This window comes from Tenrec ecaudatus, chromosome 3, assembly GCF_050624435.1.
Source record: "Tenrec ecaudatus isolate mTenEca1 chromosome 3, mTenEca1.hap1, whole genome shotgun sequence".
NCBI classification, from domain to species: Eukaryota; Metazoa; Chordata; class Mammalia; order Afrosoricida; family Tenrecidae; genus Tenrec; species Tenrec ecaudatus.
The window spans coordinates 167,306,386-167,334,119 of record NC_134532.1 but is presented as its reverse complement, the minus strand read 5'-3'; the positions used below and the strand labels follow the sequence as shown (position 1 = coordinate 167,334,119).

Below are 27,734 nucleotides of genomic sequence, written 5' to 3'. Positions count from 1 at the left end.
GGCTGTGTTCACAAGATTTTTTGCTTTTCTTTGCTAATCATTTGCTTCTTGAGCAAATTAAAAGAAACCTTAATTAGTTAAGTGGGTTTAAGATTCAGTGATGTGATCGAAATATAGGATGATATGATATGTATTAACTCCCAATTAATAAGTTTTAAAAAATCAGAATAATCCAATTAAAACAGTGTTCTGATTCTTTGTTACTAAGAAAATTTGTTATATAAATAATTCATACTTTTATTTTTAAATGTCAGTTTCTAGAGACCAATAATTTGAATAAGAATATGCACGCAGGCATGTGCAAGCCTGAGGAAATGGGAATAATACCATTTTCAGCGACTAACTAGCAGTGTGATTTGGGGCATGGCACTACTTTTCTGAGCTGCGTCATCTGTTGTTACATGAAATAAATCCTACCGATGAGGTGCTTAGAACAGTGTCTGGCAGTGCACATAGTGAGTGCTCTGTGGTAATAGCTTCTCATCAGATGACCTGTTTTCCTTTTTCAGTAATTCTCTTTCCTTTGAGAAGGCATATTGCGAGTACAGGCTGAACAGGATTGAGAATGCCTTGAAGACAATAGAAGGTGCTACCCAGCAGACAGACAAACTGAAGGAGCTTTATGGACAAGTGGTAATTGCTGCTTTAAAATACCTGTCGGTTGGGAATCCAGGGTGGATGATACCTTCAGGACCAAGGGTGTGAGGGGCGATCCTGGGAGAGTGGAGGGTGAGTGGGTTGGAAAGGGGGAACTGATTACAAGGATCCACATGTGACCTCTTCCCTGGGAGAGGGACAGCAGAGAAGGGGGGGAAGGGAGACTCCGGATAGGGCAAGATATGACAAAATAATGATTATAAATTACCAAGGGCACATTGGGAGGGGGGAGCGGGGAAAGAGGGGAAAAAACAAAGAGGACCTGATGCAAAGGGCTTAAGTGGAGAGCGAATGCTTTGAGAATGATTGGGGCGGGGAATGTATGGATGTGCTTTATACAATTGATGTATGTATATGTATGAACTGTGATAAGAGTTGACTGAGTCCCTAATAAAATGTAAAAAAAGAAAAGAGGAGAAAAAAATGATTAGGACAAAGAATGTACAGATGTGCTTTATACAATTGATGTATGTATATGTATGGATTGTGATAAGAGTTGTATGAGCCCCTAATAAATTGTTTAAAAAAAAAAACAACCCACATGGAAGAAACAAACAAACAAAAAAATACCTGTCGGTAGTCTTCCTGAATGAGTGTGGCTGTACCTAGCAAGGAGCAGGGGTGCTCTACAAAGCTGACGGCCAGACCAGTTTCCTGAAGTTTGAACATACCCCTCGTGTTGAACTTCATTCGGACAGTTGTGCGTAGCTAGTGCTCTGAACAAATGACTTCCTCAGGGCCATTTGGAAATTCAGGAAATAGAACCGTTCCTAGAATAGGTTGGACTTTTTAGTTAGAAAGATGAAAACCAGTAAGCCTAAATCGTTCACAGTTGTGAATTAGTATTTCTTTTTGGTATATGAATGGTGTTGTAATCTAGAAAATCATGATAAAAATAATTCAACTGAATTCAGCCACCTCATAGTATCCCTGTATTTCAAAGGATTTTGAGACATAAGTTTAATATGAATGAGGATTGATAGTGATGAGGGGACAGAACTGTGTCTATTGGAATGAGTTACGCTTTTAAAAAAAATGACCAAGTCAATTGAGGGCTAATAATTTCCAAGAGGTAGTTTGAGCAAGTGGGGCAAATGGGTTGAAGGAAGACTTGGGTAAGTTCATGGACTGTGAGTCCATAAAGAACTTTGCAGGTAAGCTGGGAGGTTTTACGTGGTGGCGGTGTGGGTTACTCATCGGGCTGCTGTTCAGACCCACCGGCCCGTCTACAGAAGAAAGGTGAGAGTTTCTGCACCTGTGCACATTTGCAACCTTGGAAAACCAAAAGGCTTTCAGTTTGATGGCACTGTTTGGGTTTGGAACATTTAGATGAATCCTGGGATATGGTGGTTAAAGCACTCGGCTGCTGACTGAAAGGTGGGTGGTTCAAAACCGCCAGCCGCTCTGCAGGAGGACAGTGTGGCATTCTGCTTCTGTAAAATTTATAGCCTTAGAAACCAGATGGGGCATTTCAACCAGGCCCTGGAAGGTTGCTGGGGGTCTGAATTATCTGAGTGGCAGTGGATTTTCTCTGGTCAGGAAGTTTTAGGGTCAGTTCTGTTGTAGAACTGATGAAGGTTTCCAATTTCTATCCTACATCATGGACTATTTAATGTGTGACCCGGAGTGGCAGTTTTTGTTGGTTTTTAAGAATAGCTTGAATGAAATAAGTTGGAATTGGGTTTTATGTGCTTTACTTGCAACTGCCTTGTACAGTAGCTAGTTTCCAGAACAGAGGCAATAAAGTAAGATTAAATATAGTGACATTTTCAGAAATATTAAATACTTCTGTTAACACTTGATCTTGTCCTTGTTTGCCGGAGGACAATAATCATTTTTTGCTACTATTTTTTTCTTACAGGCAAGCTTAGGTATTTACAGCAGGATTGCTCTCTGTAGAAAAGTTTTCTTAGACATTTAATTTCAGGAAAGTGGGTAAGGGAAAAAAAAAGATTTTTCTATTCTTTACCAATAATTGGTATATTCTTTACCAGTCAATATAGTTGAGATTCATTGCAAATAATCTTTTGTAAATATTATTAGCACACTAAACTAATAAAAAATTAGGAAGAAAAATACATTTGCTTGTCTTCAGTTACACTGAGTTAATTTCCCATTTAGCAGTTCCAGCAAGGGTTTGTATGGTGTCACAGTACACCCCAGCTTCTCTTCTGATTCTTTTCACTTGCTCTCTGCCCCTTCAGCTGTACCGGTTGGAACGCTATGATGAGTGCTTAGCTGTGTACAGAGATCTTGTCCGAAACTCCCAAGATGAGTATGATGAGGAAAGAAAAACCAACCTTTCTGCAGTTGTTGCAGCTCAAAGCAATTGGGAAAAAGTGGTTCCAGTGAGTAACCTTATGAACCGCTAGAGCCATGAACTGTTTACCCTGTGTAGTATGTGACTGGTATTTTGCTCCCTGGCAGGACAACCTGGGCCTCCAAGAAGGCACATATGAATTGTGTTATAACGCTGCATGCGCTCTGATTGGACAGGACCAGCTGACCCAGGCCATGAAGATCCTGCAAAAAGCCCAAGGTTGGAAGCTTAAAAATTGTATGTGTGCAAAAATTAGCGTCTTACATAAGTTTGCAGTGTATCGCCACAAGTTGCATTTGTTTTTTGTGGAGTATTAAATGAAGATGATTAATGCAGTGAGAATTTTTCAAATATCCTCTGCCCTTTCTCTTGTGTGTTTGTTTGTTTGTTTTGACACTATTTCTTCGATATTTGTCTGAACCTTGATCCAGCCTACTTGTTCATTTTCATCTATGCCAGACCTTAATGTAAGAATTTTGAGGTGTAGGTTTTTGTTTTTGTATTAAATACTTTTATTCTTACCTCTGTTATTACAATCCATACATTCATCCAGTGTGTCAAGCACATTTGCACATGTGCCGCCGCCATAATTTTCAAAGCATTCTCTTCCCACTTGAGCCCCTGATATCAGCTCCCCATTTCTTTCCCCTCCCTCTTCTGCCCACACTCTCTCATGAGCCCTTCATAAGTTAAAATTATTTTTTCCATAAGATTTTTATTTTTTGAGGCATAGGTTTTTGAACAAGTTAATATGAATGTTAAATATAAATTATATGAGTTTTTATTGAAGCACTTAATGTGTCATAAACATTGAGTGAGGAATGGGAGCAGTTAATAGTTATAAGTTACAGCTGTGCATATACAATTTTTGTACACTGACAGCACCAGTCAGGCACATTTGCGTTTCATTTGATATGTCCCTATAATTACATGCTTTAGGGAAAAAATTTTTTTAAAGAGCACTTAAGTCTGCTCTCAATTCCTGAAATATGCAGGCCTTTCTGCATCAATTTTCCTTGTTGTAAGGGAATGCAGTGAAGGCGCTGGACATAAAAAGCTGAAACTGGGTGTTCTACTGTTAAATGTTGAGAGGGCATCATTAAGAAATAACAGTTGTTTAAGACCCATCACTTCATGATCACATCAAGTATCGATAGTGGTATGGGGAAAGGCCATTCTTCTACTTTGCCGTAAAAGGAACCCTTGTAGATTGCGGGTTGTGCTGCTCACTTCAAACCCACCAGCTGCTCTGCAGGACAAAGAGGAGACTTCTTGCTCTCACAAATAAATAATTACAGCCTTGGAGACCTCAAAGGGCAAGTCCAGTCTGTCTTAAGAGGGTTGCCGTGGGTGGGAATGGCCTGGATGACAGTGAGCTCCACTGCTCCTGGAGGATAGTCAGGCTGACTTGCTTGGCAATGGACTTAGTGTATCAAAGTTTCAAATTTGCAAGTTTCATTTAGTAATTCCCGTTCTTGGGATTCATCTTAAGGGAATATTCGATAAATTGATGTATAGATTGTATCTATATGAATGTTTATTTAAAAAAATTTTTTTTAGAAACAGCCTGGATTTCCATCATAAGTTTGGCTACATTTTACTGTAGTCACAAAATAGATGACCATGTAGTCATTCAAACTAATAATGTAGATATATGCTTATTACAACACAAAGATCTCCAGAGCAAATAAATTGGGGAAAGGAAGCTTCGAAGTACTCTGTCTAACATTCCACTGTCATTTAAAAATGGATCTGCATTTACTTTAAAAAACCCACTGAGTTAGCCACCTATATGCTAGCAATGGTTATCTCTAGGTGGTGGCATTAGACTATTTCTATCCTTTTCTATGACAGTTTACAATAAACCAGACCTTGTATTTATACATTTTTTGTCCTTAAAAATTAAAAACAATTTACAGTTATAATTTTTAAAAGTTCCTCAAAATGCTTTTTTTTTTTAAGAGTTCAGTTTGGTTTATTGAACACATTACAAAAGAGGGTTTAGTCAAAAAGACCAAAGGCCATGTCATCAGAGTCTTCCGACTTTTTTTTTTGCTTCTACTTTCTTCTCAGCTGGGGCAACAGCTGTGGAGGGTGCAGGTCCTCCAGCTGGTTGGGGACCAGCAGCTGGGGCAGGGCCACCAGCCCCTATATTACAGACGAGGCTCCCGATGTTGATGTTGGCCAGGGCCTTGGCAAACAAGCTGGGCCAGAAGGGCTCCACGTTGACACCGGCAGCCTTAATGAGGGTGTTGATCTTGTCCTCTGTGACTGTCACCTTGTCGTCATGCAGAATGAGGGCTGAGTAGATGCAGGCGAGCTGGGAGATGGAGGCCATGGTGTGGGAGTCCTGGGCTGGCAGCTGCTGGGCATGGTGCTAGCCCCCGGATGAAGTGAGGGGCTCACCCCAACACGGCCTTAGCTTCCTCGGAAGAACCGAACACCTTAGCGACAGCTGAGGAAAGAGCTTCAAATGGTTTTTATAGGGTTGAGACTACAAATGAAGGAAGGACAAACTAGAGTAATCAGGGACTGATGATGCTTCTGTAGTGTGTTTGATGTTAATGATACATTTCTGATTTGCTTGTCATTAAGATTATCTTAGAATCTTGTGCCCAAGGATTAAATTGTGAAAGGGAATGGCAATTGCCAGTGATGCTAATTTTAAAACATTTCTTCTCCTTCAGATCTTTGCCGCCGTTCACTGTCAGAAGACTCTGTAAGTAGTCCATGGTTGCTAAACCCCAAATTCGCACTGTGATAGAAATTACCGGTAATAGCAACCTTCCCTGTAGTATTTGATGGCTTGGAATACATGGTTTTTCCCTAAAGAGAAATCAAAGTAGACTCTCTTTTGCTCAGTTGATTGATCTATTTAGTTGAGAAATCATGATACAAACTAGTTAACATTCTTAGACATTTTACTTTCAATTCAAATAAACAGATTCATGTTCCACAGTTAGAATGTCTTTGAGTATGATTCTGCTCATAGGAATTTCATACATGATTCCTACATAAACTAGACATACTCCAACATGCTTTCTATTTTGGTTTTTGTTGAAGCAGATTATTATGTTAAAGCTGTGGGCGGTTTTATTACAAATTTTTAAAATTACAAATGTCAGATATTTTACATTTTCTGGCTTATACCTAATTAAATAGTAATTTTCATTAAAATTAAAATTTATTTCTTAGAAATTTGATTTTATTAAGTCTTTCTGAGCATTCATTATGCGTTTAATTGAAAGAACTTTTTTTTCGCCTTTCTAGTTCTTTTCTAACTGTAATATTTAAATTTTGTAATTTTTTTATCAAGCACAACTGGTATGAATGGATTTAGAAATACTCATTTCTTGACGCTTAGTCAGCATGCTCTCAACAGGTGAGAAAACTGGAGTGCTTTCTGGCACAAGAACAACGCCTTCTGCATCTAGCTTTCGTTGTGCCATGGACACCAGCCAGCTTTTCTGGAACGGTAGCTGCAGAGTCAGTGCAGAGAACTTCTGCTTTCGTGACAGCTTCCAGCGTTCAGACTTCTTTGTACAGTAGGAATTAGAATCTTCTGCTTTTAGACTTCGGTAGAGTTGAGAGCAAAACATTTTTCAAATATGTTCTTATAAGAAAATTATTTTTCAAAAATATCAGAATATAATTGTTAAAAGCTAAACTTGTTTGCTTTTTTTTTAGATGAAAAATAAAAGGCACTTCTTGGGTTTTGAGAGAATGCTAATGATTGATCAAAAGTATTTCTGAGTGTGTTGACACGTTCTTCCAGGATCTGTTTTTGCCATTCTCTGTCAAAACAGTTCTGTCTGGAGGACAGGTCCTGTATTAGAGAATGCACTTTAAGGGAAAATTCTTGGTTGTCTTTAAGGTTGCTTGCTTGTCGTACATACATGTGGATTAGTTGGGATCTGTGTACATTGTTTTGGAGAATTTACAGAAAAACTGTTTGTTCTCCATTTAGGATGGGACTGAGGAAGACTCACAGGCAGAACTGGCCATCATTCATGGTCAGATGGCCTATATTCTGCAGCTTCAAGGTCGTACAGAGGAGGCACTGCAACTTTACAATCAGATAATAAAACTAAAGTACGTTTATTAAAATCAAGTGATTTTATTGAGAATGAGAGTCCGTTGAACCGTTTGTGCCGTTTTTGACCAATGTTTGTTGTTCACAGGCCAACAGATGTGGGATTGCTAGCTGTAATCGCAAATAACATCATTACCATTAACAAGGTATGGACGGTCCGTGGCCTCCTACACTGCTGGCAAATTAAACCCAATCTGCCCTGCATTCGCGTCATTTTCTGACAGTGAAAGTCCATGGGTTAGTCTGGGTACTTTAGAGAAACAACTCTACAGAAACTCGGATATAAGAGTTTTATATACAGGTTAAGTGCACATCAAGAAAACATCCCAACCCAGTGCTGCCCAAGCCCATAAGTCCAACATTAACCCTTATGTCCAACACCAATCCACAAAGTCCTCCTCCATCTCACAAAACACACACCATGACACTGACTGCAGGAGGAAAGCCGAGTCAGTGAATGTGTAAGCATCAATGTTAGCAGGGGTCTCCACATGGCTGCTCCAGCACCCAGAACTGTGCATCACAGTAGGTCTATGTGGCTTCTCTTCAGGGATGGCTTGCAGGAAGTGAGCCTTGCCAGTTGAAGCAAGAACTGGCTCTGCACCCTGGTCTGACCATCAGAGAGCAAGAGAACTGAGAACTCGAAAGGCCAGGCTCACCGGGCCATGTATCCATCTGCCCTTCAATTAACCCCACATGTGTTTATTGGCCAGGTTAGCACAAACTAACTCAGTCCATTTGTAGCAAAATCAAGTAATAAAACCTTTTGGTAATTGTAGATCCTTTAAATCCTTTTCTTCCCTCAGTTCATTGATTTTCTTTCAGTTATTGGTATAACAGAGAATCTTCATTAGAGATGAAACATGTACTTGAATCAAATTCTGTGCATGTTTGCAAGTTTCAGATGCTTTCTCACCTAGTGAATGTAAAGGCAAGCTTTTCTTTTCCAGTGGTTATTTTTGAAGTACAGTTAGGATCATTATTCTTGCAATCACCCTCTGGGTGGTAAAATATTTCAAGTATATATGTCGGCAATCTTAATTTAGTGTTACTAATGAGATTGATCACTATTTGGAACATTTTTTTTCATGGGAAAACATCATGTTGAGAGTGAAAACTGAGTCCATTGGAAACATGAAGGTGATCCCGTCATTTACATTTGGGTTCTTTGGGTATACTGTGCGATTTTTCCATTGTGTTTTAATCCTTGGTAATCTTTTTAGGTGCCAGTACTTGCTTCTGAGTTGTAGCAAAGTGGAATAATTTGTATAAGGTCATAGCCAGCGAAGGATAGAACTTGGATTCCAATCTGCTCCTTGATAGCCCTCTCCTAGAGCAGGCATGCACGGGGTCTCCACATGTGAAGTAATGGCAGGAAGAAGGAATTGCAAGCCACTGGCAGGTTTTAGGTTTCCAAAGTTAATATACCTGCCTGTGCTTCAAAGCTGTGCATAAGGTTTCAGCGGCTTCTTCCTTCAAAGTGGGGAGCTAAAATTCCTCCTAATCTTGCAATAAAAATTAGGCATGTTGAATTTTTTCTGTATTTAATTACTCCAATGTTTGGTGAAAGCTAAACTCTCAGCTTGGCAAATTGGAGCCGATTCTAGAAGGAGGACTGCAGCTCGAAGTCCTAGCAACAGCATAAGCAAATGTACATGGGAAGAAATACTAAGGGGTAGGGCAAGAGTGAACAGATTAGTGGGTATGTACGTGTTGGCTAGTAAAAGAAAAGTTCAGGAGAGTCTTGAAAATAAAATTTTTGAACAATAAAGTACCATGATAGCAAAGTTGAAAATTAGACATGTTTGTGGGAGCTTCAAAAAGTTTGTGGAAAAATTCATTATCTTTTCATTCCATTTTTTTGTATGAACTTTTTTGAATGTTCCTTGAACACCCCACACATTACTAAATTTGAATTAAAGGTATGTTGTTCAGGTCTGTCAAAAGAAACCCAAACAGCCCTGGTGGGGAGGGAGAGACATGGGAGGAGCTGATAAAGTTGGCTCAAGTAGAAAGTAAACGTTTACAGGATGGTGATGGTGATGGCGACGTGTGTAAGTGTGCTTGACACAGTAGATGCGTGGATTGTTGTCAGAGCTGTGGAAGCCCCAATGACGAGATTAAAAAACAAAAACCCGAATATAAACATTTACGTATCTTAAAGGAGATTGAAGCACCCCACCCAGATGCTGTCCAAGCGCTTTCCTCATGTTTGCGTGGAATAACGAAATGAAGACCGTGAGGCTGTGGTGCATTAACAAAGATAATTTAATTTGAGATTTGTTAATTGTGGGTGAAATTTTCTCTTCTTTATCAGGACCAAAATGTCTTTGACTCCAAGAAGAAGGTGAAATTAACCAATGCAGAAGGAGTAGAGTTTAAACTTTCCAAGAAACAACTGCAAGCTATAGAATTTAACAAAGCTTTACTTGCCATGTACACAAACCAGGTAGGTCAGAGACCCAAGAACTTGGCGTATACGTCTCATCTACTTTTATTTGTAATATCTCCTTAGCCTTCAATGTGTTTGCATATCCTTTAGAATGCCATATATTCGATTTTGCTAAACAAGCAATTTGCCTAACTCTTTGTAAAGACGTGGGGCTGGTTGCCTTTAAGAGGGAGGATGTAGAAAACAAAAGCATGTTATCTGCCAGGACACTAGGTTTATAGTGATGTGTAACAATTTGATTTGGAACACTGGAATTTGATTCTATTCTGGTTTGGTTTTGTTTTTCCTTCCTCTTTTATAAAGGCAATTAATTAACTAGTCCCAGAAAGGATCCTTTAAGTTACGTAAAATTTTGTTTTTCGAATGTCAGAATTTTGTCTTTTTCTTCTAATTTGGCATATACAGTTTTCAGAGCTCTTGTATTTGGAAGACAGGAAGGGCCCAGACTTTGAAATAGTGTCAGAATTTTATTAGAATGTGTACTAAAATAAGAATTTATCCAATATTGGTAACTGGACATGATTTCATAAGATGGATCTTAAATCTATAATCTTGCTCAGCATCACTAATGACTTTTATTTTGTTTAAATCAGTGATTTGAAATCAGGTGGTGAGAAAATCATTTAATGTAAAGCGATGACTTCTACATCCTCCCTCTTTGTTTTTTTTAGTTTAGAAATTTATTGTTTAATACACAAGCTTTAGTTTAAAAAACAAAAAACATGAAAAACAAAACAACAGAAACAGTTTGTAATCATGTCCATTTACCAATATTGGATAAATTCTTAGTACACATTCTAATAAAATTCTGATTTCATATTTTGTAGAGCAGAGGATTCTGGGAGAGTGAGGGGCAGTAATATTTTTATTATTCAGAACTGAGTCAAGTTGTTATTCATTATGTTAACGAGATACATTTGCATATAGGTGAAAATAAATGAAAATATTTTGTTTGAAAGCAGATAGTTACTTTGGAATTAATTAAGCATATAAATGAATGTATAGTCAAACTTGTCCTTTATTAAATAATTCTAGAACTCAAAGTTCAGTAAGTAGGAATTGTTTTATAGGGGAAATTGGCAGTAGACTCTATAAATTACTACTTTTACCCTAGTTCGTCACTGGTTATTTTATAAAACTGATTTCTTTTTATTGCCTCCTTCATCTGTCTTGTCTGTCTTTTTGTCATTTACTCTTAAACTAACTAGCTTATTTTTGTTGGGGGAAATGTGTTTTAGGCAGAACAATGCCGCAAAATATCCTCCAGTTTACAGTCCCAGAGTCCTGAGCATCTCCTGCCTGTCTTAATCCAAGCCGCCCAGCTCTGCCGTGAGAAGCAGCATGTGAAAGCAGTGGAGCTGCTGCAGGTAAAGGAATTAGTTGAGTTTTTAATGAAGGAAGTGTTAGGTGGTTCCAGCCAGCTTCATGTTTACTATGCTGCATAACCAAGCCTTGATGGGAAAACTTAGATTCTAAAATGCCGCTGTGCATTTTAGTTCAGCGGTTCTCAACCTGTGGGTCGCGACACCCCTTTGGGGGTCCCACAACCCTTCTACAGGATTCGCCTGATTCTTAACAGTAGCAAAATTACCGTTATGAAGTAGCAAGGAAAATAATTTTTTTTTAAGGAAAATAATTTTATGATTGGGGTCACCTCAACATGAGGAACTGTATTGAAGGGTCGAGGCATGAGGAAGCTTGAGAACCACTGCTCTAGTTCTTTCCTGGATTAGAGATTTGCTGTTTTATGGAGATATGTATTTTGTGAATGTTTTCAACAAAACCAGACAGATGCTTGTCGTTGAGGAAACTTGCGGCTGAGTTTTCTGGTTGGTCTCCAGTGTGTCATTCTGGAGCATGCTTACTTCTTTGTAACAGTGTCAACCAGTAAGGGCCACTCCAAATTTCCAAGCCATTATGGAGAAACTGATTTCTTCATCAGAGCAACCAGCAGTTAGGGCCACGTTCACTTAGCAAAGACCCATCAGTGAAGAGGTGCCATTTATAGGAGTGTCTTTCTTTAAAAACAAAAAAACCCCAAAACTCTAATTCTGTGTATTATCCTCATTAATACTTCCCTATTATTGAAAATTTATAACGCAGGAGGTATTAAGCTTTTATTGAAGTTAACATTTTGGTCTAAAACCAGAAGCTTAATCTGTTAATGCTGGATTTAAATTTTTATTTATTTATTTTTGGATTTAAATTTTTAGACAGCTGAGATCAGTGATTGTTATGTATGCAGTTAGTTGGGTCAATTAAATGTGATTTTCTTTTCCCCTCAACTAAAATACTTTAGGAATTTTCGGATCAGCATCCAGAAAATGCAGCCGTGATTAAGCTGACCATGGCACAACTGAAAATTTCCCAAGGTATTGCGACTGGTGTTTAGCATTATTCCAAGGAAATTTGAAGGGAAATGTGTGATGTAATGATTCTGAAGTGGTTGTGACCTTGGATTTGTATATTTTTGTGTATTGGGTGAAGCATTAGTGCTCTTTCATATGTGAAGCTAGGTTGTGAGTGACCTCAGATATGATAGTGGGGAATGATTTTCGACCTACGCCTTGTTTCATGTAGGTCATGTATAAGCATGCTTCTGTGTAAAACGAGGGCTGGTTCTGCATCTCAAGGAACTCTGGTGGTAGAGTTGGTTGAGTTGGGCTCAAGGTCAGCAGATTGAACACACCTGATGCTCCAAGGAGGCTGATGATCTACAGTCTCGGAAACCCAGAGGGGCAGCTCTACTCTTGTGTTGCTGTGGTTTGGAATTGGCTGGAGGTCAGTGGATTTGATTTGGCTTTATATTCTAGTTTTCAGGATTTCTTCTCTTTCATTCTTCACTTGTGGAGAATTTGGACTGGAGAAAGATGGGGCTTCCTACCCCCATAAAGAATTAAAGTTCTGAAATTCACAAGGGCAGTTTGACCTTGTCCTACCAGGTTGCTGTGAGTCGGCATCGACTTGATGGCAGTGAATTTGGTTTTGGGTATTCTTCATTTACACTTCGTTAACTGTCTGTTTGAGGGGGAAAGACTAGGGGAATTAATGAGAACTGGCATTTTGAACCAACATGAGCTGTGTTGTCCAGTCTGGTAGCTACTGCTGATACAGCTGTTTAAATCTTAAAATTAAGAAAGTGTAAAGTTCTTCAGCTGCACTAGTCACATTTCAGGTAACTAGTGACTGTGGTGCTAGTGCAGACACAGGGGGTTTCCATCATCACAGAGAGTTCTGTTGGACCATACATTCTTAATAGGGCCAGTCATTTGGCTTTGGAGGAAGTAAAAAAAAAAGAGAGAGACCTGTGACGTAGGGCCACAGTGTGTAAAACAGACGTGTCCTTTCTGTTTGATAGTAAATTTGAATGCCATCGGTTGAGAAAGAGGTCTGTGGAGACTTGTTGTTAGATGCCATCAGGTCATCGCTTCCAGTCCTTAGAACAAAACCCTATCCAGTCGTGGCCCACCTTCACAATTGTTGTGTTTGAATCCATTGTGGTAGCTTTTGCTACTCAGTCCATCTTGTTAGGGCCTTACTCTTTCACTGCCCCTGACTTTTACCAAGCATGAGGTCCCTTTCCAGGGACTGGTCTCCTGACAACGTGTCCAAAGTTCATGAGACACGGTCCCACTCTCCTCCCTTCCAAGGAGCATTCTGGGTGTTCGTCCTTAAAGACGCATTGTCTTAGTTGGGGACAGTATAAGCAAAGGCTACAGTAGAAATACTGCTAGTCTTCTAGGCCTGGCACTCGCCCATTTCTTCCCTCTCGCTTTGTCCTTTGTTTCCCACCCTTCTTTGTCTTGCTCTTCCTCTTAGCAGCTCTTCCCTCGTCTGGTTTCAGTTTACTTTCCCAAGGAATATTGTGCCGAAGTGACTAGAAAAAAGCCTCATTTGTTTGGTTTTAATTTGCCTTTCAGAGACTTTTGAAGGTTTGTTACATTATTGAAGTTTACAATGAGTGGGAAGTCAGAATTTAACTCCCTAGTAAGGTTTCCATTGTACTAGCGTCTACAATGCTGTCCCCAAGGTGCTTATAGGAAAGTCTCTGTGGTAATAATTGCTTTTAGTAGAAAAATACCAGACTGATTCTAATGAGTTGGAAATTAGAAGCTGTCCTAACTACCCAACTCTTACGTGATACTATCCCGCTTCATTCACTCCTAGGTTCCTAGTCCCTCCCTCACATCCCACGTTCTGTGATTCCTTGAAATGTGCCACGGAAACTCATGAAATTTTGAGGAAATGTCACCTGTGGTTGTGGGTGATGTTCAATCCCAAATCCAAAGGTCAGACAGAATCAAGTCAAATGCAGGGGCCAGACCTGAAGCCAGAATTGCCCCAAAGTCACAGCAAGGCTGCTTGGCTTCTCCCCTAACGCAGTCAGGACATAGAGTTGTGGCTTTCCAAGTGATGTGGGTCAGAACTCTACAGTGACCCACCCTGAGGCTCCGTCCAGGGAATAACAAAGGATGGTGTCTTCAGTTACTCCCTCTAGCAAAGTCATCTTACAGAGATCCCCAAGGAAACAAAGGTTTTGGCTTGGTTCAAGCTGTCTACTAAAGCCAGGTCGTAATGCCATCCTAATCTTGTCCATTAGAATAGCAGAGAGCTGCCTCCAGAATGGAAACACAGCCCCAGCATGGAGTGCGGGATGAGCCTAGACCCCAGGAGGAGTCCTGGCGAGAGGGCCATGCTAACCGACTACAACTTACCCACACCTCCGGGTTGCCGTCTGCAGACCGGGAGCTGACGTTTGCTCTGGTGGTAGTTCTGCCAGTAGCTTTCTTTGTGACCGAAGTTAGACACAGCATGTTGCTACTTGGAACCCCATTTCCTTACCTGTAAAAGGAATGACCAGAGCACAGCTTGAATAGTAGACATTTTACAAGATGTTGTTTGTTTGCTTTCCTAAGTAGTGAGGCAAAAGTAGAGAATTCCTTGTATTTTTTTTTCATAATATACTGTTTTCAATGAAATGCTGAATTTGTTTTTATTCTTTTAAGGAAATATTTCCAAAGCATGTCTAATATTGAGAACCATAGAGGAGTTAAAGCATAAACCAGGCATGGTGAGTTTGTAACTAAAATATTACAAGCCTTAAAAAGGAGTGGGAGTGATAGTCCTTTAGTATTTTAAAGTTTCTGTGTACTTACTTTAATATTTTGTCCATATATTTCCTTTATATGTTTGCATAATGTAGGAATAGTAGCTAAAACAACAATCACTCTTTGGCATAAATTTAATTTTATCTGGTCCTCTGTTTTGTATTGGCTTATTTATTTAGATTTGGCTCATGTTCCAACTGAAAGCCATCTTCCATAACCTAAGACGTCTGTAGGGAATGTCTTAGCTTGACTTTTTATGTCACCCTTTATTGCGGTTTGTTTTGTGTGAAATCAATTAAGTGATCATGATTAATAGCTTTCAGGTTTAGTGCTTTACTGATGATTCAAGCACCCTAGGTTTAGGTCACTCGTGTAGCTGGGAAAGCATCTCTTTGTAGAAACTAAGTCTAGAGTGGTGCTATGTGTATCTAGTGGGGCTGTTTTATTGGTTTGTGGGATCTAATACACCTTGTCCTTGGCCTTCACTACATATGTCGATGCATTTTGTTAGTGCTTACTTTTTAGAAGAATCCAATTTAATCATATATTCCAGTTCTTACACATCAGAATAAAATAAAATGTGACTGAAAATCAGTTGTTTTATTATTTAATGCCTAGCTTTCTGTTACCTTTCAAGGAATATTTAGCCCTTTCATCAAGGTTGATGGATTTATTGACAGAATTATTTTTTTTCTCCCTTGATCATTTTATTGGGGGCTCTTACAGATATTAATTATAACAATCCACAAATCAGTTACATCAGGTGAACTTGTACAGATAGATGCTTCCATCATTTTCAAAACATTTTCTACTTGAGCCCTTAGAGTTATTTCTAATAGTAATTTTTTTTACTAGTTGTGTTTTTCCTTTTCCTGATTGATTACTCTGGACAGAAGTTGATCACTTTTCATTGACCTTCTCAGAAAATCCAACTTTTTGTTGGTTTCTCTTCTGACCTCACTCCTGGTTTTCTTACTCACTTCAGCCAGCCGAGTGGACTGCTTTGCTGTTGCTTAAATGTTGTTACTTAAATGTTGTTACTAATTCTCTGTCATTCATAGCATATGTGTCTACTCCTTGGAGCAGACCCACTGCCTGTCTTTTGGTGATCATGTACCTGAAGGTCCCACAATGTCTTTGATACAAGGTTTCTTATAGACAGTGAGTGCTGCTGCACAAAGCTTGGGAACCCTTCATGAGCACTGGTGGACTGACACTTCCATGAGTAGCCCTGCTCTAGAACATAGTCCCAAACTTACTTGTCCTGCTGCCCCTTTTCAGGAAAATCATCACTCCTCTCTCCTCTGGCAGTTAGACACTGTCGTGCTCTAGCCCATAATCCCGGGTAAGATGCCAGCGCCTGCCTTTGCCACCCCCTCGATTGTTCCAGTGCCCCCCCCGCCCACCGGGGGAGGGGGGGTTGTCACAGCTTTGGGAAAGACTATGTTATAGGCAACTGTCTTTGTATGTATGAAATGGTGTTGTTTATGTGGGTTTCAGGGTTAAAGTTATGCTCTTTAAAGGTGATATTTTCATGAGTTAAGTACTGACAGTGAACCTAGGAGCCTCATTTGATATTTCTCCAGTGTTTTTCAAAAGTTTATTCTAGAATTGAATTATTCATTTCTTTATCCCTTGGGTAGGTGTCGGCATTAGTGACCATGTACAGCCACGAAGAAGATATTGACAGCGCCATTGAGGTCTTCACCCAAGCCATCCAGTGGTATCAAAATCATCAAGTAAGTAAGTGGAGTAAGACGCTAAGATGTTTTTACATAAAAATGAAAAGCTATCATAAAGACAGGTAAAACCCTTCTCTGCCAGTGAGTTGATTCTGACTCACAGCAGCCTTGTAGGACAGAGTGGTTCTACCCTTGGCGTTTCCGACACTACCCAGAAAGAAGAGTGCTATTTACTGTCTCGGGTCAGATTCCTTTTTTAGAAGTATGTTGTGCATGTGCTGCTGAGTAGATTCAATTCACAGCGACCTTATAGACTAGAACTGCCCCAAAGGACTTGCGAGGCTACAACTTTTGGGAGCCGAGCTTTCTCCGAAGTAGCACAGATGGTTTCAAACAGCTGACCTTTCGGTTAGCAGCCGAGCATGTAACATTGTACCACAGGAGCTCCTTTTTAATAAAATTATTAAAAACAAAGAATTAAAAAAAACAGTGAATAAAAAAATCCAATAATGAATGATTGCAACATGCAAAAATAATTTGCTCAGTTTTTTTTGAAGCTACTTCATATGTGTGTATGGTCTCAAATATGCATGTTTAGTACAGCATTATATTCAGGGGTTTATATGCAGTAGCTAGAAAGGACATGAGTAGGAGAAATGGAGGAATAATAGTTAATACACAGATAAGTGCATGTCATGTCTCTTCCTAATAGGACATTTTAGTTTTTCACCAGTATAAGTCTTAGTGTGGATGATGATACTGAACACGTGCACTGGTGGCATCTGTGCTGTTAGCACTACCAGGTTGGGAACGTCAGTGCTCTTGGAAGTGCGTGTTAATAACGTCTGAGATTGTGATTGGGGGAGTATTTCTAGCTGTAGATAACCTGAACACAGACGAGTTGTGTTCCAAATTCTTAACTTGGCAGTTACCTGCACGTGGCTTGCTCTCTTTCCTTGTTTATGTGTATGAATTTGTTTTTGTGTTTGCAGGCATACAATAAAACTTAACAACCAGGACTTTAGTGCATAGATATATTTAAAACTCTAATGACTATAAAGTTATGGACTTGGTAAATACATGCCTTAAAATCTTTCTCCCCCCCCCCTATTCTCTTTAAACTTGTAGCCCAAATCTTCTGCTCATTTGTCTTTGATAAGAGAAGCGGCGAACTACAAACTCAAATACGGGCGGAAGAAGGAGGCAATTAGTGACCTAGAACAGCTGTGGAAGTAAGCGCTCAACCTCAATATAGCTAATGGAGAAGCCTCAGTGTTATTTTAATATGAGGAATGATTACGCTTTTTATGTTGCTTTCCCCAGTTATATGAGCTGTTCAGTAACTTTCTTATTTGTTCCTTTAGACAAAATCCTAAAGATACTCATACTCTGGCACAGCTTATTTCTGCTTACTCACTTGTAGATCCTGAGAAGGCGAAAGCGTATCCTTTCTGTTGTGAATCTCTTCCATTACCTATGTTGTGACTAGGGTTTTTCCTATTGTGAATTAAAGCAAGCAAGCAGAAGCTAAGTTCTGAGTAGTACAAGCAAAAATGAGAATTTATGGATTCCCACAAATACAACGGTAGATCAACTTGGGGTACAGTTTATTCCAGAAGCAAAATTATGTCCAAAACCAGGACACAGGCTATATCCCTCCAGGTTCAAGTTCAATGGACCTTGGGAGGAGAGGAGCTTAGTTTATTTGTCCAGTTGCACATGATCTGAAGTGTCATTCTGTGTGACATCTGAGTCACATCTCTATCTGAATCAATTACTGCTCTGACTAAATCTGGATTACAGGTGTTGTGGCATCTGACAGGAAGAGTGGGTGCTTAGCAGCCTCAAGGTCTAACCTTTGTTGAGAGCAAGTCTGTTTTCTAAGATTGATAGTTATGCAGTAGAAGTTTTATTAAATTACTTCACTGACATGAAGTATGTCACTGACTTTAGGAATAAGGGACTAGAATGTGACTCTTTCCCCAGGTTCTCCTTTAAGAATATGTAGTATTATAATTGACATGCTGACCTGTTGATTGGTTATTCTGTAGAAGATGTAAGAACATTTTTTTGCTTTTGCTGAAGGCAATCTCTTGTCTTTTTCTTGGGATACTGCACTGCATTGCCAGACATGTGCATTATATTCCTGAACTCAGTTCTGTCCCAGTCTCAGTAAACACTTGCCCTCGTCGGATAGTATGTCTCTCAAAGTCGATGTCGAGGCTCTAGAAAATTCTCCTGGTGCTACATACATTCGGAAGAAGGGTGGAAAAGTTGCTGGCGATAATCAACCAAAGGAACAAGGGTAATGTTTTTCATTGTTACGTTCTCTTAAGGCTGAGACCTAATGGTACTTTTTCAGAATCTATTTAAAATCCTATAAGGTGTAAAAATACATTCTCATAAAAATTCCATGTGGGTGAAGTTAAAAGTTCTCTTTGTTTCTTTTCCCTTCCCTTTGCTGTGTCAAGGAGCCCTGGTGGCATAGTAGTTACGTGTTGAGCTGCAACCTGAAAGGTCAGCAGTTCAAAACCACCACCTACTCTTCCTGAAAAAGACAGGGCTTTCTACTCCTGTGAAGTTGCAGTCTCGGAAACTCACAGGGGCACTAGGGTCACTATGAGTCGGCAGTGAGTTTGCTTTTGCTGTTTCCATCTTAGATCCCCCTCCACCGGCACACAAGTAATCCCTGATATTTAGTGGGCACCCTTTCAGATCTTTTTCCTTGTATTTATACCCAGAGGTTGTCTAGAAATATTTTCCTTAGATTGGTGTTTTTTTTTTTCCTTTTGACTAACTGGACTTATCTTTTACGTCCTGTTTCCAACCTGCTTGATTTCACTTTACCTCAGAGATCACTCCATGTTACTAAATGTGGACATATTTTCTGTACATGCATTCTGTATGCTGGGTGCACCCTACTGTATTTATTAGAAGGTAGTGATAGAATTTCTGAATCAAATTTCAGATGGCTTGTTTTGGAGGAAAGCTCAGCCAGTTTCATAACTTAGGCACAGTATAGCTCTGATGTAACACATTTTACTGTGGGCCTTTGTAGGATCACAGGGAATCAGAATCAACTTGTCTGCAATGGTTTGAGTTCTTTTTTAGTTTTTACTTTTTAAAAATCATTTTATTGGGGGCTCTTACAGCTTTTACAACAATCCACACATCAATTGTATCTAGCATATTTGTCAACATATTGCCATCATTATTTTCTAAACATTTGCTTTCTATTTGAACCCTTGGTATGAATTCCTCTTCTTTCCCTCTTTCACCCCCACTCCTCCTCTCATGAGCCCTTGATAAATTTTTTTAAATTATTATTATTTTAAATCATTTTATTGGGGGCTTGTGCAACTCTTTATCACCATACATACATACATTTTGTCAAGCACATTTGTACATTTGTTGCCATCATCATTCTCAAAACCTTTGCTTTCTGCTTGAGCCCGTGGTATAAGCTCCTCCTTTTTTCCCCTCCCTCTCTACTCCCTCCTCCCACATGAACCCTTGATAATTTATAAATTATTATTATTTTGTCATATATTAACCACTCCGTTCACCCTCTTTTCTGTTGTCCATCCCCCAGAGAGGAGGTTAATTGTAGATCCTTGTGATCGGTTCTCTCTTTCTATCCCCTCCTTCTCTCCCAGTATCGCTTCTCTCACCTCTGGTCCTGAGGGGTTCATCTGTCCTAAATTCCCTGTGTTTCCAGTCCCATCTGTACCGCTGTGCATCCTCTGGTCTAACCAGGTTTGCAAGGTAGAATTTGGATCATGTTAGTTGGGGGGGATGAAGCGTTTAAGAACTAGAGGAAGATTGTGAGTTTCATTGTTGCTACACTGAACCCTGAGTGACTCATCTCCTCCCCACTACCCCTCTGGAAGGGATGTCCAGTTGTCTGCAGATGGGCATTGGGTCCCCATCACGCCATCACGCGCTCCCCTCATTCACGATGATATGATTCTCCCCCACCCCTTTGGTGCTTGAAACCTGGTTCCCTCAGCCCTTCATGATCACACTTGTTGGTGTGCTGCTTCCATGTGGGCTTTGTTGCTTCTGGGCTAGATGCCTGTAGATGTTATTTTGGGACAGAGTTTAATGATCTATTCTCTTAGGTCTTGCCCAACATATAATATTAGCTGTCTGGATAGGATTATGTGTGTGCCACATACAAATCAATTTCACTATAAAATTGTTTATATTGTTTTCTTTAAGTAATTGTTAGGTACCTCTCTATTTTAAGCTACCTTTCTAAAACAGTAGTTTCTGAAGCGGAGTTAATTACACCTGAATGAATATCTAACAAGTTTATTAGTTTTTGATGAGTAGACAGTGCTTCTGGAAAGTCTTCATGATAGAATGCCCCCCGCTTAGTCTTTAGCATATGCTTAACGCAGGCCCATCCAGTTGATTCCGACTCATAGCAACCCTGTAGGACAGGGTAGAACTGGCCCTGAGACGGTGATCTTTATGGAAATAGAAAACTTTGTTTTTCTCCCTTGGAAACTGGTGGTTTTGAAGTGCTGATTTGTGACTAGCAGCCCAGGGCGTCACCACTATGCCACCAGGGCGCCTCTTAGCATGCATGTAGCCCTCTCTAGGTATTTTATCATGACAGTAATGTCTGTGCTTCTCTTAATAGCCAAGGAGATTTGAAAAAGAAGAAGAAGAAAAAGAAGGGTAAGGATTTTTTGTAATCTTTGAATTCTTTTCTACATGATAAAAGCTTGAGTTTAGCCATATGGATCATGGGTTTCCAAACTTATTTGGCCTACTGCCTCCTTATATCATTAAAAAAAAAATGTGCTCCGTGCTCCCCTGGCAATTGAGAACGTTGGTACTGTGGCCCATAATCCAGGAGAGAGTCCGCATCAGAAACCGCTTTTGCAGCCTCTATCCGGAGTAGAGCCCAGTGTGGGGAACAGCCTGCAGAGGTATCTGGAGACATCGGCCACTCCAAAACATCATGGGAAAGTTTCATCATCGTTTAATTCTATTTTTTTCATGAACCTTTGGAAGTGTTCTTGTTTTCTGTCAACACTTCATCTTTGAACACTGCCTTTTGTCTTCACTACAGCTACCATTGTAGAACAATATCACTGCTAGCACGTCCCAGTGAACGTTAGCTTCAGATGATCCAGCACAGTTTGAGCAGTACATTGACAAGGAGCTGCCAGAGCTTCAGGCCAGATTCAGAAGAGAGTGGAATAAGAGAGAACATTGCTGATGTCAGGTGGATCTTGGCTCAAAGTAGAGAAGACGAGAGAGATGTTTACTAATTTTTTAATGACTATACTAAAGCATTCGACTGTGTAGATAATCTGGAAAAGAATGGGAATTCCAGAACACTTCATTGTCCTCATGAGGAACTTGTACATGGATCAAGAGGCAGTTGTAGGAAGAGAACACGTGACTACTACATGGTTTAGAATCAGGAAAGGTGTGTATCAGCGTTGTATCCTCACCATAGTTGTTCAACCTGTATGCTGAGCAAATAATTAGAGAAGTTGGCTTATATGGACAGAAGAATGGCCTCAGGATGGATGGGAGGGAGTGTTATTAGCAGCTTACGATATGCAGATGACACGATTGTACTTGCTGAAAGTGAGCAGGACGTGAAACATCCTTGAAGATGAAGGACTGCAGTCTTCAGTGTGGACTGCAGCTCAGTATAAAGAAGACCAGCATCCTCACAGCTGCATCAATAGGTAACGTCCTGAGAAGAGAGAAAAGGTTGAAATTGTCAAGGATTTTGTCTTGATTGGATCAATAATTACTGCTCGTTGAAGCAGCAGTAGAGCTCAGAAGCTGTTGCATTAGGGAAATCTGCACAAGACCTCTTTAGAGTATTGAAAAGCAAGGATTTACTTTGAGGACTAGGGTATGCCTGATCCAAACCATGGTATTTCCCATTGCTTCATATGCATGTAAAAGTGAGACATTGAATACGAAAACCCAAAGAACTGATGCATTTGAATTGTGGGGCTGGAGAAGAATATTGAAAGTACCGTGGACTGCTAAAAGGACAAACCAATCTGTATCGGAAGAAGTAAGGTCAGAGTGTTCCTTAGAGGCAAGGATGGCATGACTTCATCTTACATACTTTGACATGTTGTCAGGAGACACCAGTCCCTGGAGAAAGGCCATCATGCTAGGTAGCGTGGAGGGGCATTCAAGGAGGAGGCCCTTAAGGAGATGGATCGACACTGTGGTTGCTATAATGGGCTCAGGCATGGGAGCAATGCTAGGATTGCGCCGGACCCTGCACTGTTTTGTTCTGTTGTGCATAAGGCGGAGCCGATTGAATGGCACCCAACAACAACAGCATAGCTAACGTTTAATATCATGACAGAATGGCATACAGTAGAAAAATTCCTATTCCAAACGCTCCCAGAGATAAGTATTTACCTTTTTTTGGTTTGTTTTAATCATTTTTTTAAAGGCTTATAGAACTCTTATCACAATCCATACATACATCAATTGCATAAAGCACATCTGTGCATTCATTGCCTTCATCATTCTCAAAACATTTGCTCTCCACTTAAACCCCTGGCATCAGCTCCTCATTTTCCCCCTCCCTCTCCACTGCCCCCTTCCTCATGAACCCTTGATAATTTACAAATTATTATTTTGCCATATCTTGCCCCGTTTGACGTCTTCCTTCACCCACTTTTCTGTTGTCCGTCCCCCAGGGAGGAGGTCACATGTAGATCCTTGTACCTTTTTTATATACAGAAACATACATATATTTAAGTATATACTTACATACGTAGTCAAGATATTTTAAAGTGAACATATTAGGATAATTTCTCATAATTCTCTACTTGAGACTTGTGAAGCGTATTTTTCCAAATTATAAAGTATAAATATGCTTTTTTTACCCTGTTGTGTACCATATTACACATAGTTGTATAGGTATCTATAATTTATTTGGTGTCTTATTTATAGATACTAAAATTTCTTTCATTGTATCTTTTATTATTTTGATGAACATCAGAGAATATCTTTACATATTCAGTTTTGTGGCTGGAGTGTATTCTGCAGGGTAAACGTCTACAACACTATACGTTTTGGTTTGTGCTGCCATATTAATGCTGACCGGTTTGAACTTCTGCCAGATAGGGTTCCTTTAGTTCATCAACACTGGTTATTGACTTTCATATTTGTTGCTCTGATAGAATTTTAATTTTCACCTCTGCTTAGTTTTAATTTGTGAAGTCAAACTTCTTTTCACTGATGACTTTAATTTTTTTAGCTTTTCCAAATTATAACTGTCTCCCCCTTCAATAATTTACCCATTGATTAAAAAAACTACCTGCATTAAGGATATTTATTAAACCAATCTTAAATTACAGGAAAAGTTTTTTTGGCTTGGTATTCCTGTTTTCAGTTTGCTTTTTCTGTAAGTTTGTTGTCTTACTGAGTGTAAAACAGAAGATCTTTTCCCTTATGACTTTTGAAAATCGTGTCTTGTAACATTGTACAGGGAAAAAAACTTTCCAATTAATTTATTTCAGTTTTAGCTTTATTTGTTCCTAGGCATGGGCACATTGTGTTTGACAGGATTCTCATGTCAATTGTTTACACAGGAAAGCTACCTAAGAATTATGACCCCAAAGTTACTCCAGATCCAGAAAGATGGCTGCCAATGCGAGAACGCTCCTACTACAGAGGAAGGAAGAAGGGGAAAAAGAAGGATCTGATTGGGAAAGGGACCCAGGGAGCAGCTGCTGGGTCTCCCTCGGAACTGTAAGTCATCCGGACAAGTGAAGTGACACCACTTAGAAACTATGCCGGCCACTCCCGAGATAGACTCAGTAATTTCTGTATATGCTCAAGGACAAGCTGGCCTGAATATCAGCGAGGCACCTCATTTTTACCACAAAAACTGCATGAACAATGTGCTGAAACCTCGACCTATACACAAGTATATGTGGTAGCTAGAATGATTGGGACAGAGGAGCTTCAGAAAGTTTGTAGGAAGATGTCCACTCTCTTCATTTTTCCCAGGCACTTCGTGAAGCCTCCTATCATCTTTATTAAGTATAAAAAGTGCAGTCAGCTGTCCTTGCCGAGAACTTCACCATGTTAAGGAGAGAAAATGGTCTTGTTTCATTGTGTTGTAAATTCAGTTTGGGATTTCAGGAACCTTCAGAAGGAAATGATGTCCTGAGATCACATCCAACTAGTTAGTGAAACATGTAGGCACACACAAATACAAGGGGCCTTTAAAAAACTTCTTATTCCATTGTTTCACAAAGGTTTAAAAGCCCCTCGTATTCAACGTGACTGAAAAGATTTAAAATGCGCCTGAATTGTTTCTATGTAGTAGGATTATAGGGCATCAAATTTTTTTCTTGTTTTTCAAGCTTCCTAGAAATTGGGATGTGCCATATGAATGCATATAATGATTAAAAATGTATTCAAAGTAAAAATGGAAATGGGATTTGGGAACCCACCTTAAAAGGAATAAAATATGTGGGAGAGTTGGTTGGAGGAGGAAAGCAAATGACAGGTTGGTACGTTTCTTACCTGTTTTGTTGGCTGTACGAGTGACCAAACCTTTCCTGCTCTCATGATTGCAGGGATGCCAGTAAAACCGTGAGCAGCCCTCCCACCTCCCCAAGGCCTGGCAGTGCGGCCACAGTATCTGCCTCTACAAGCAACATCATACCCCCGAGACATCAGAAGCCTGCAGGGGCTCCGGCAACCAAAAAGAAACAGCAACAGAAAAAGAAGAAAGGGGGCAAAGGGAGCTGGTGATTAGAACATTCTTGTTGCAGGCTATTTTTAAACAAGTCTCATTGGCACTCGGGACCTAAAGTAACACAGCAAGAAGCACAGAACTGCTCCCTCCTTCATCCCTACATTTTCTTTACGTTTTTTTTCAAATAGGAAAAGGAAAACCTCTTCATCCGATTTGATGCCTAGTCAGACTTGCCCCTCTTGTTCCATCTAGCTATGCACAGAGAACGAGGACACAGAATAATTGGGTGTTTATCTACCTTGAGTTCTGCTGCTTCCTTTAACTCTATGTGCTGATCTGGTCTTTCTTCAGTTCAACAAACAAGGCATGTTAAAGAAGGGTTTTCTGGGTTTTAGTTTGTCAACTAGAATCTGATGAAGATACTTGTTCCTATTCAGATCTCACATTATATCTCGGGAAGCTTAAAGTGGAATCTTCTGAGCCTTCCAATTGTCTGCTTAGGAATACCATGGAATAAAAGGGACCTTATTAATTCACTGGTGTTTTCACTTCGTTTAATGGGTTACCATAGGAAAACCAAAGCCAAGCCTTGAAGATTCGGTCTTGGGATAGTGGAATATGGGATATTTTTCATTGAACTTTTGTATACAGGGGAGCCTCAAAAAGTTTGTGGGAAAATGGAATGAAAAGATAATGGAATTTTCCCACAGTGTTTGAAGCCCCGCATGTTTTATTGGGCCCCTTTGCACGTTCGCGTTATCTTCAGATTTGGTAACATCATACTGATTTAGCACATTAGAGAACTCAAGGGATACCAGTGTTACAAGTAGACTCAGACCCAAGGTTCTGAAGTCACATTGGCCTGGACCCTGTCAGGAGCATGAGCAGTGACCCCCGAAGCTGAGAGGAAATCAGCACCAGAGTTCAGTACCAGGCAGTATCAACACCTAACCGGACGTATGGCCCAATTACTAGATAATCAGATGGCCCATCTTTCCAGTTCTGGGTATGCCCATTCACGAGCCCCTCAAAGTGACGAGGTATTCTTCGTTATTTTAGTGTGAATGTGCTCGTCTTTTTGCTTACAAGCCACTCGTTGAATTGCTGTAAGACAGGCATGTTGGGCTGCCCACCGTGTATTCATTTCATGCTGCCTAAGACACCATTTAATTTTCACTCATGAGTATTGCCCTGTGATGTTACTGTCCTTATTAATAAAGTGCTGCTGTGTGTGACTCTGAACATCTCTACCGAAACTTCTTCGGAGTTGTTGCCAAGGCTTTTTTGTTGTTCAACTGGAGGGAGAGACGAGGGCTAAGAAGTGTACTGCCGCCGTTTTTGTTTAGCATAATCACAATTGGTGGAGGCCTCTAAAGACTAAATTGATAAAGGAATGATTTATTATGGTATGCTTTTTGAATTCTACAGATCTTTTGCTAAGAGTGACAAATATTTATTCTTTCTGAAAATATTTCCCATTATAGGACTAAATGTTAATAAATTGTTATGTAGGATTCATTCCATGTCTGTGTTGAAGAATATTCATTTTGCGGTTAACTCCTACTGAACGTCAGGGGAAATGTTCTGTTATGAAAATGTTAAGCCCAATGCACAGTAGGGAAATGTATGGTTCTCTTGTCATGGTTATTGCCGGGCATCACAAAACCGAAACCTCAATTCAAACACATACATAAAAATTGTCAAAAGTAGGAGAAACATTTCCATTCACTTTGCTATTGGGCAGATCTTTAGCCAGTGGCATATAGATATATACCATATATACCTTATATATGTGTGTGTGTGTGTGTACATTTATAAAGACCAATGATACATCCACTCCGTGGCACATTTCAGAATACAGTATTTAGTGGTGAATATGGACTAAGGTGTCTTGGATGTTGTAAGCTGGGTTTAGGTTCCCCCCTGCCCCTCCCAGCAGCATCACAGAACTATTCTATTGCAGTTGAGAGAGCCCAGTTTAGACCCCATGGAAAATTCATCTTTAGTATTATATAAACAAATTGAGGAGTTAACTTTATTATTTAACTTACTAAGGACAACATTTTCAAGACTGGAATAAAACACCCAACCCTTCTGGAACCTGCCATTCACGCATTGTTTCTTGCAAGTCTATTTCAAATGTAGATTTGATGAAGGGAAATCAGCGTATTGCATTAATGCTATTTTGTTGGCTTTGAAATATGCAAAGAGTTCAATATAATAAAAACCATTCATACCCTCATTTCCTTATTTTTTTTAATACCTTCATTTGAAAGAAACGTTTGCTGAAGCCTTGGTGCAAACTGTTCTTAGTTGGTTTAATACTAGCTATTACTTACAGCCCGGGTACTGGTAGACAACTGATTTAATCTCTGGGGGCTTTTTGGTTTTGTTTTTAAGGGGCAATGCCCCTGGAGTTCTTAGTCGTGGGTAGCCGCCCCGACAGTAACAACGGTTGTGAGGATGTGAGCCAGGCCAGTGTCGCAGTGGGCAGCGGGTGCTGTGAGTGGGCACCTCACAGCAAGCAGCCACTGGTGCTGACGAGGAGTACCAAAGGACCCCGGACTGCCCAAAGCACCAACCCATCTGTCGGGACGAGGTAGAGCCAGAGTACTCCTTAGCGGCCAGGATGGCAAGACTTGGCTTCACACTTTGGGCATCAGAAGTGGCTAGTCCCTGCAGAAGGACATCGTGATTAGAGGAGTCCAG

At 40.0% G+C, this 27,734-nt stretch overlaps 2 protein-coding genes across 4 annotated transcripts in view; one reads left to right on the top strand and one right to left on the bottom strand.

Moving 5' to 3' along the window:
- The window catches only part of SRP72 (signal recognition particle 72), a 30,504-nt gene extending 4,237 nt beyond the window's left edge, over positions 1–26,267 (top strand). Inside the window, exons 3-19 of one of the 2 annotated variants that reach the window (XM_075544273.1) lie at positions 510–633; positions 2,862–3,005; positions 3,085–3,196; positions 5,665–5,696; positions 6,945–7,069; positions 7,159–7,216; positions 9,388–9,519; positions 10,761–10,889; positions 11,822–11,894; positions 14,529–14,593; positions 16,274–16,369; positions 17,441–17,544; positions 17,677–17,754; positions 18,480–18,617; positions 20,961–20,998; positions 23,908–24,067; positions 24,904–26,267. In XM_075544273.1, the coding sequence (XP_075400388.1) occupies positions 510–633; positions 2,862–3,005; positions 3,085–3,196; positions 5,665–5,696; positions 6,945–7,069; positions 7,159–7,216; positions 9,388–9,519; positions 10,761–10,889; positions 11,822–11,894; positions 14,529–14,593; positions 16,274–16,369; positions 17,441–17,544; positions 17,677–17,754; positions 18,480–18,617; positions 20,961–20,998; positions 23,908–24,067; positions 24,904–25,081 (1,786 nt within the window). In that variant the 3' untranslated portion in view covers positions 25,082–26,267. Of the gene's footprint in view, positions 1–509; positions 634–2,861; positions 3,006–3,084; positions 3,215–5,664; positions 5,697–6,944; positions 7,070–7,158; positions 7,217–9,387; positions 9,520–10,760; positions 10,890–11,821; positions 11,895–14,528; positions 14,594–16,273; positions 16,370–17,440; positions 17,545–17,676; positions 17,755–18,479; positions 18,618–20,960; positions 20,999–23,907; positions 24,068–24,903 lie in introns of both variants that reach the window. The other variant, XM_075544272.1, reaches the window with a different exon arrangement.
- On the bottom strand, positions 5,007–5,315 carry LOC142443654 (large ribosomal subunit protein P1-like). Of its 2 annotated transcripts, XM_075544963.1 has the most exons (2): positions 5,245–5,315; positions 5,007–5,169 (listed from the first exon to the last, which is right to left on the bottom strand). In XM_075544963.1, exons 1-2 carry the CDS (start codon positions 5,313–5,315, stop codon positions 5,007–5,009), a joined length of 234 nt encoding a protein of 77 aa, XP_075401078.1. The 2 variants fall into 2 exon arrangements, with proteins under 2 accessions (XP_075401078.1, XP_075401077.1); XM_075544962.1 differs by having other exon boundaries at positions 5,007–5,315.
- Positions 26,268–27,734: the final 1,467 nt, after the last annotated feature.

What these genes read in the sequence shown, in the direction of transcription:
- LOC142443654 (XM_075544962.1), bottom strand. Translation starts at nt 5,315, where the DNA reads ATGGCCTCCATCTCCCAGCTCGCCTGCATCTACTCAGCCCTCATTCTG.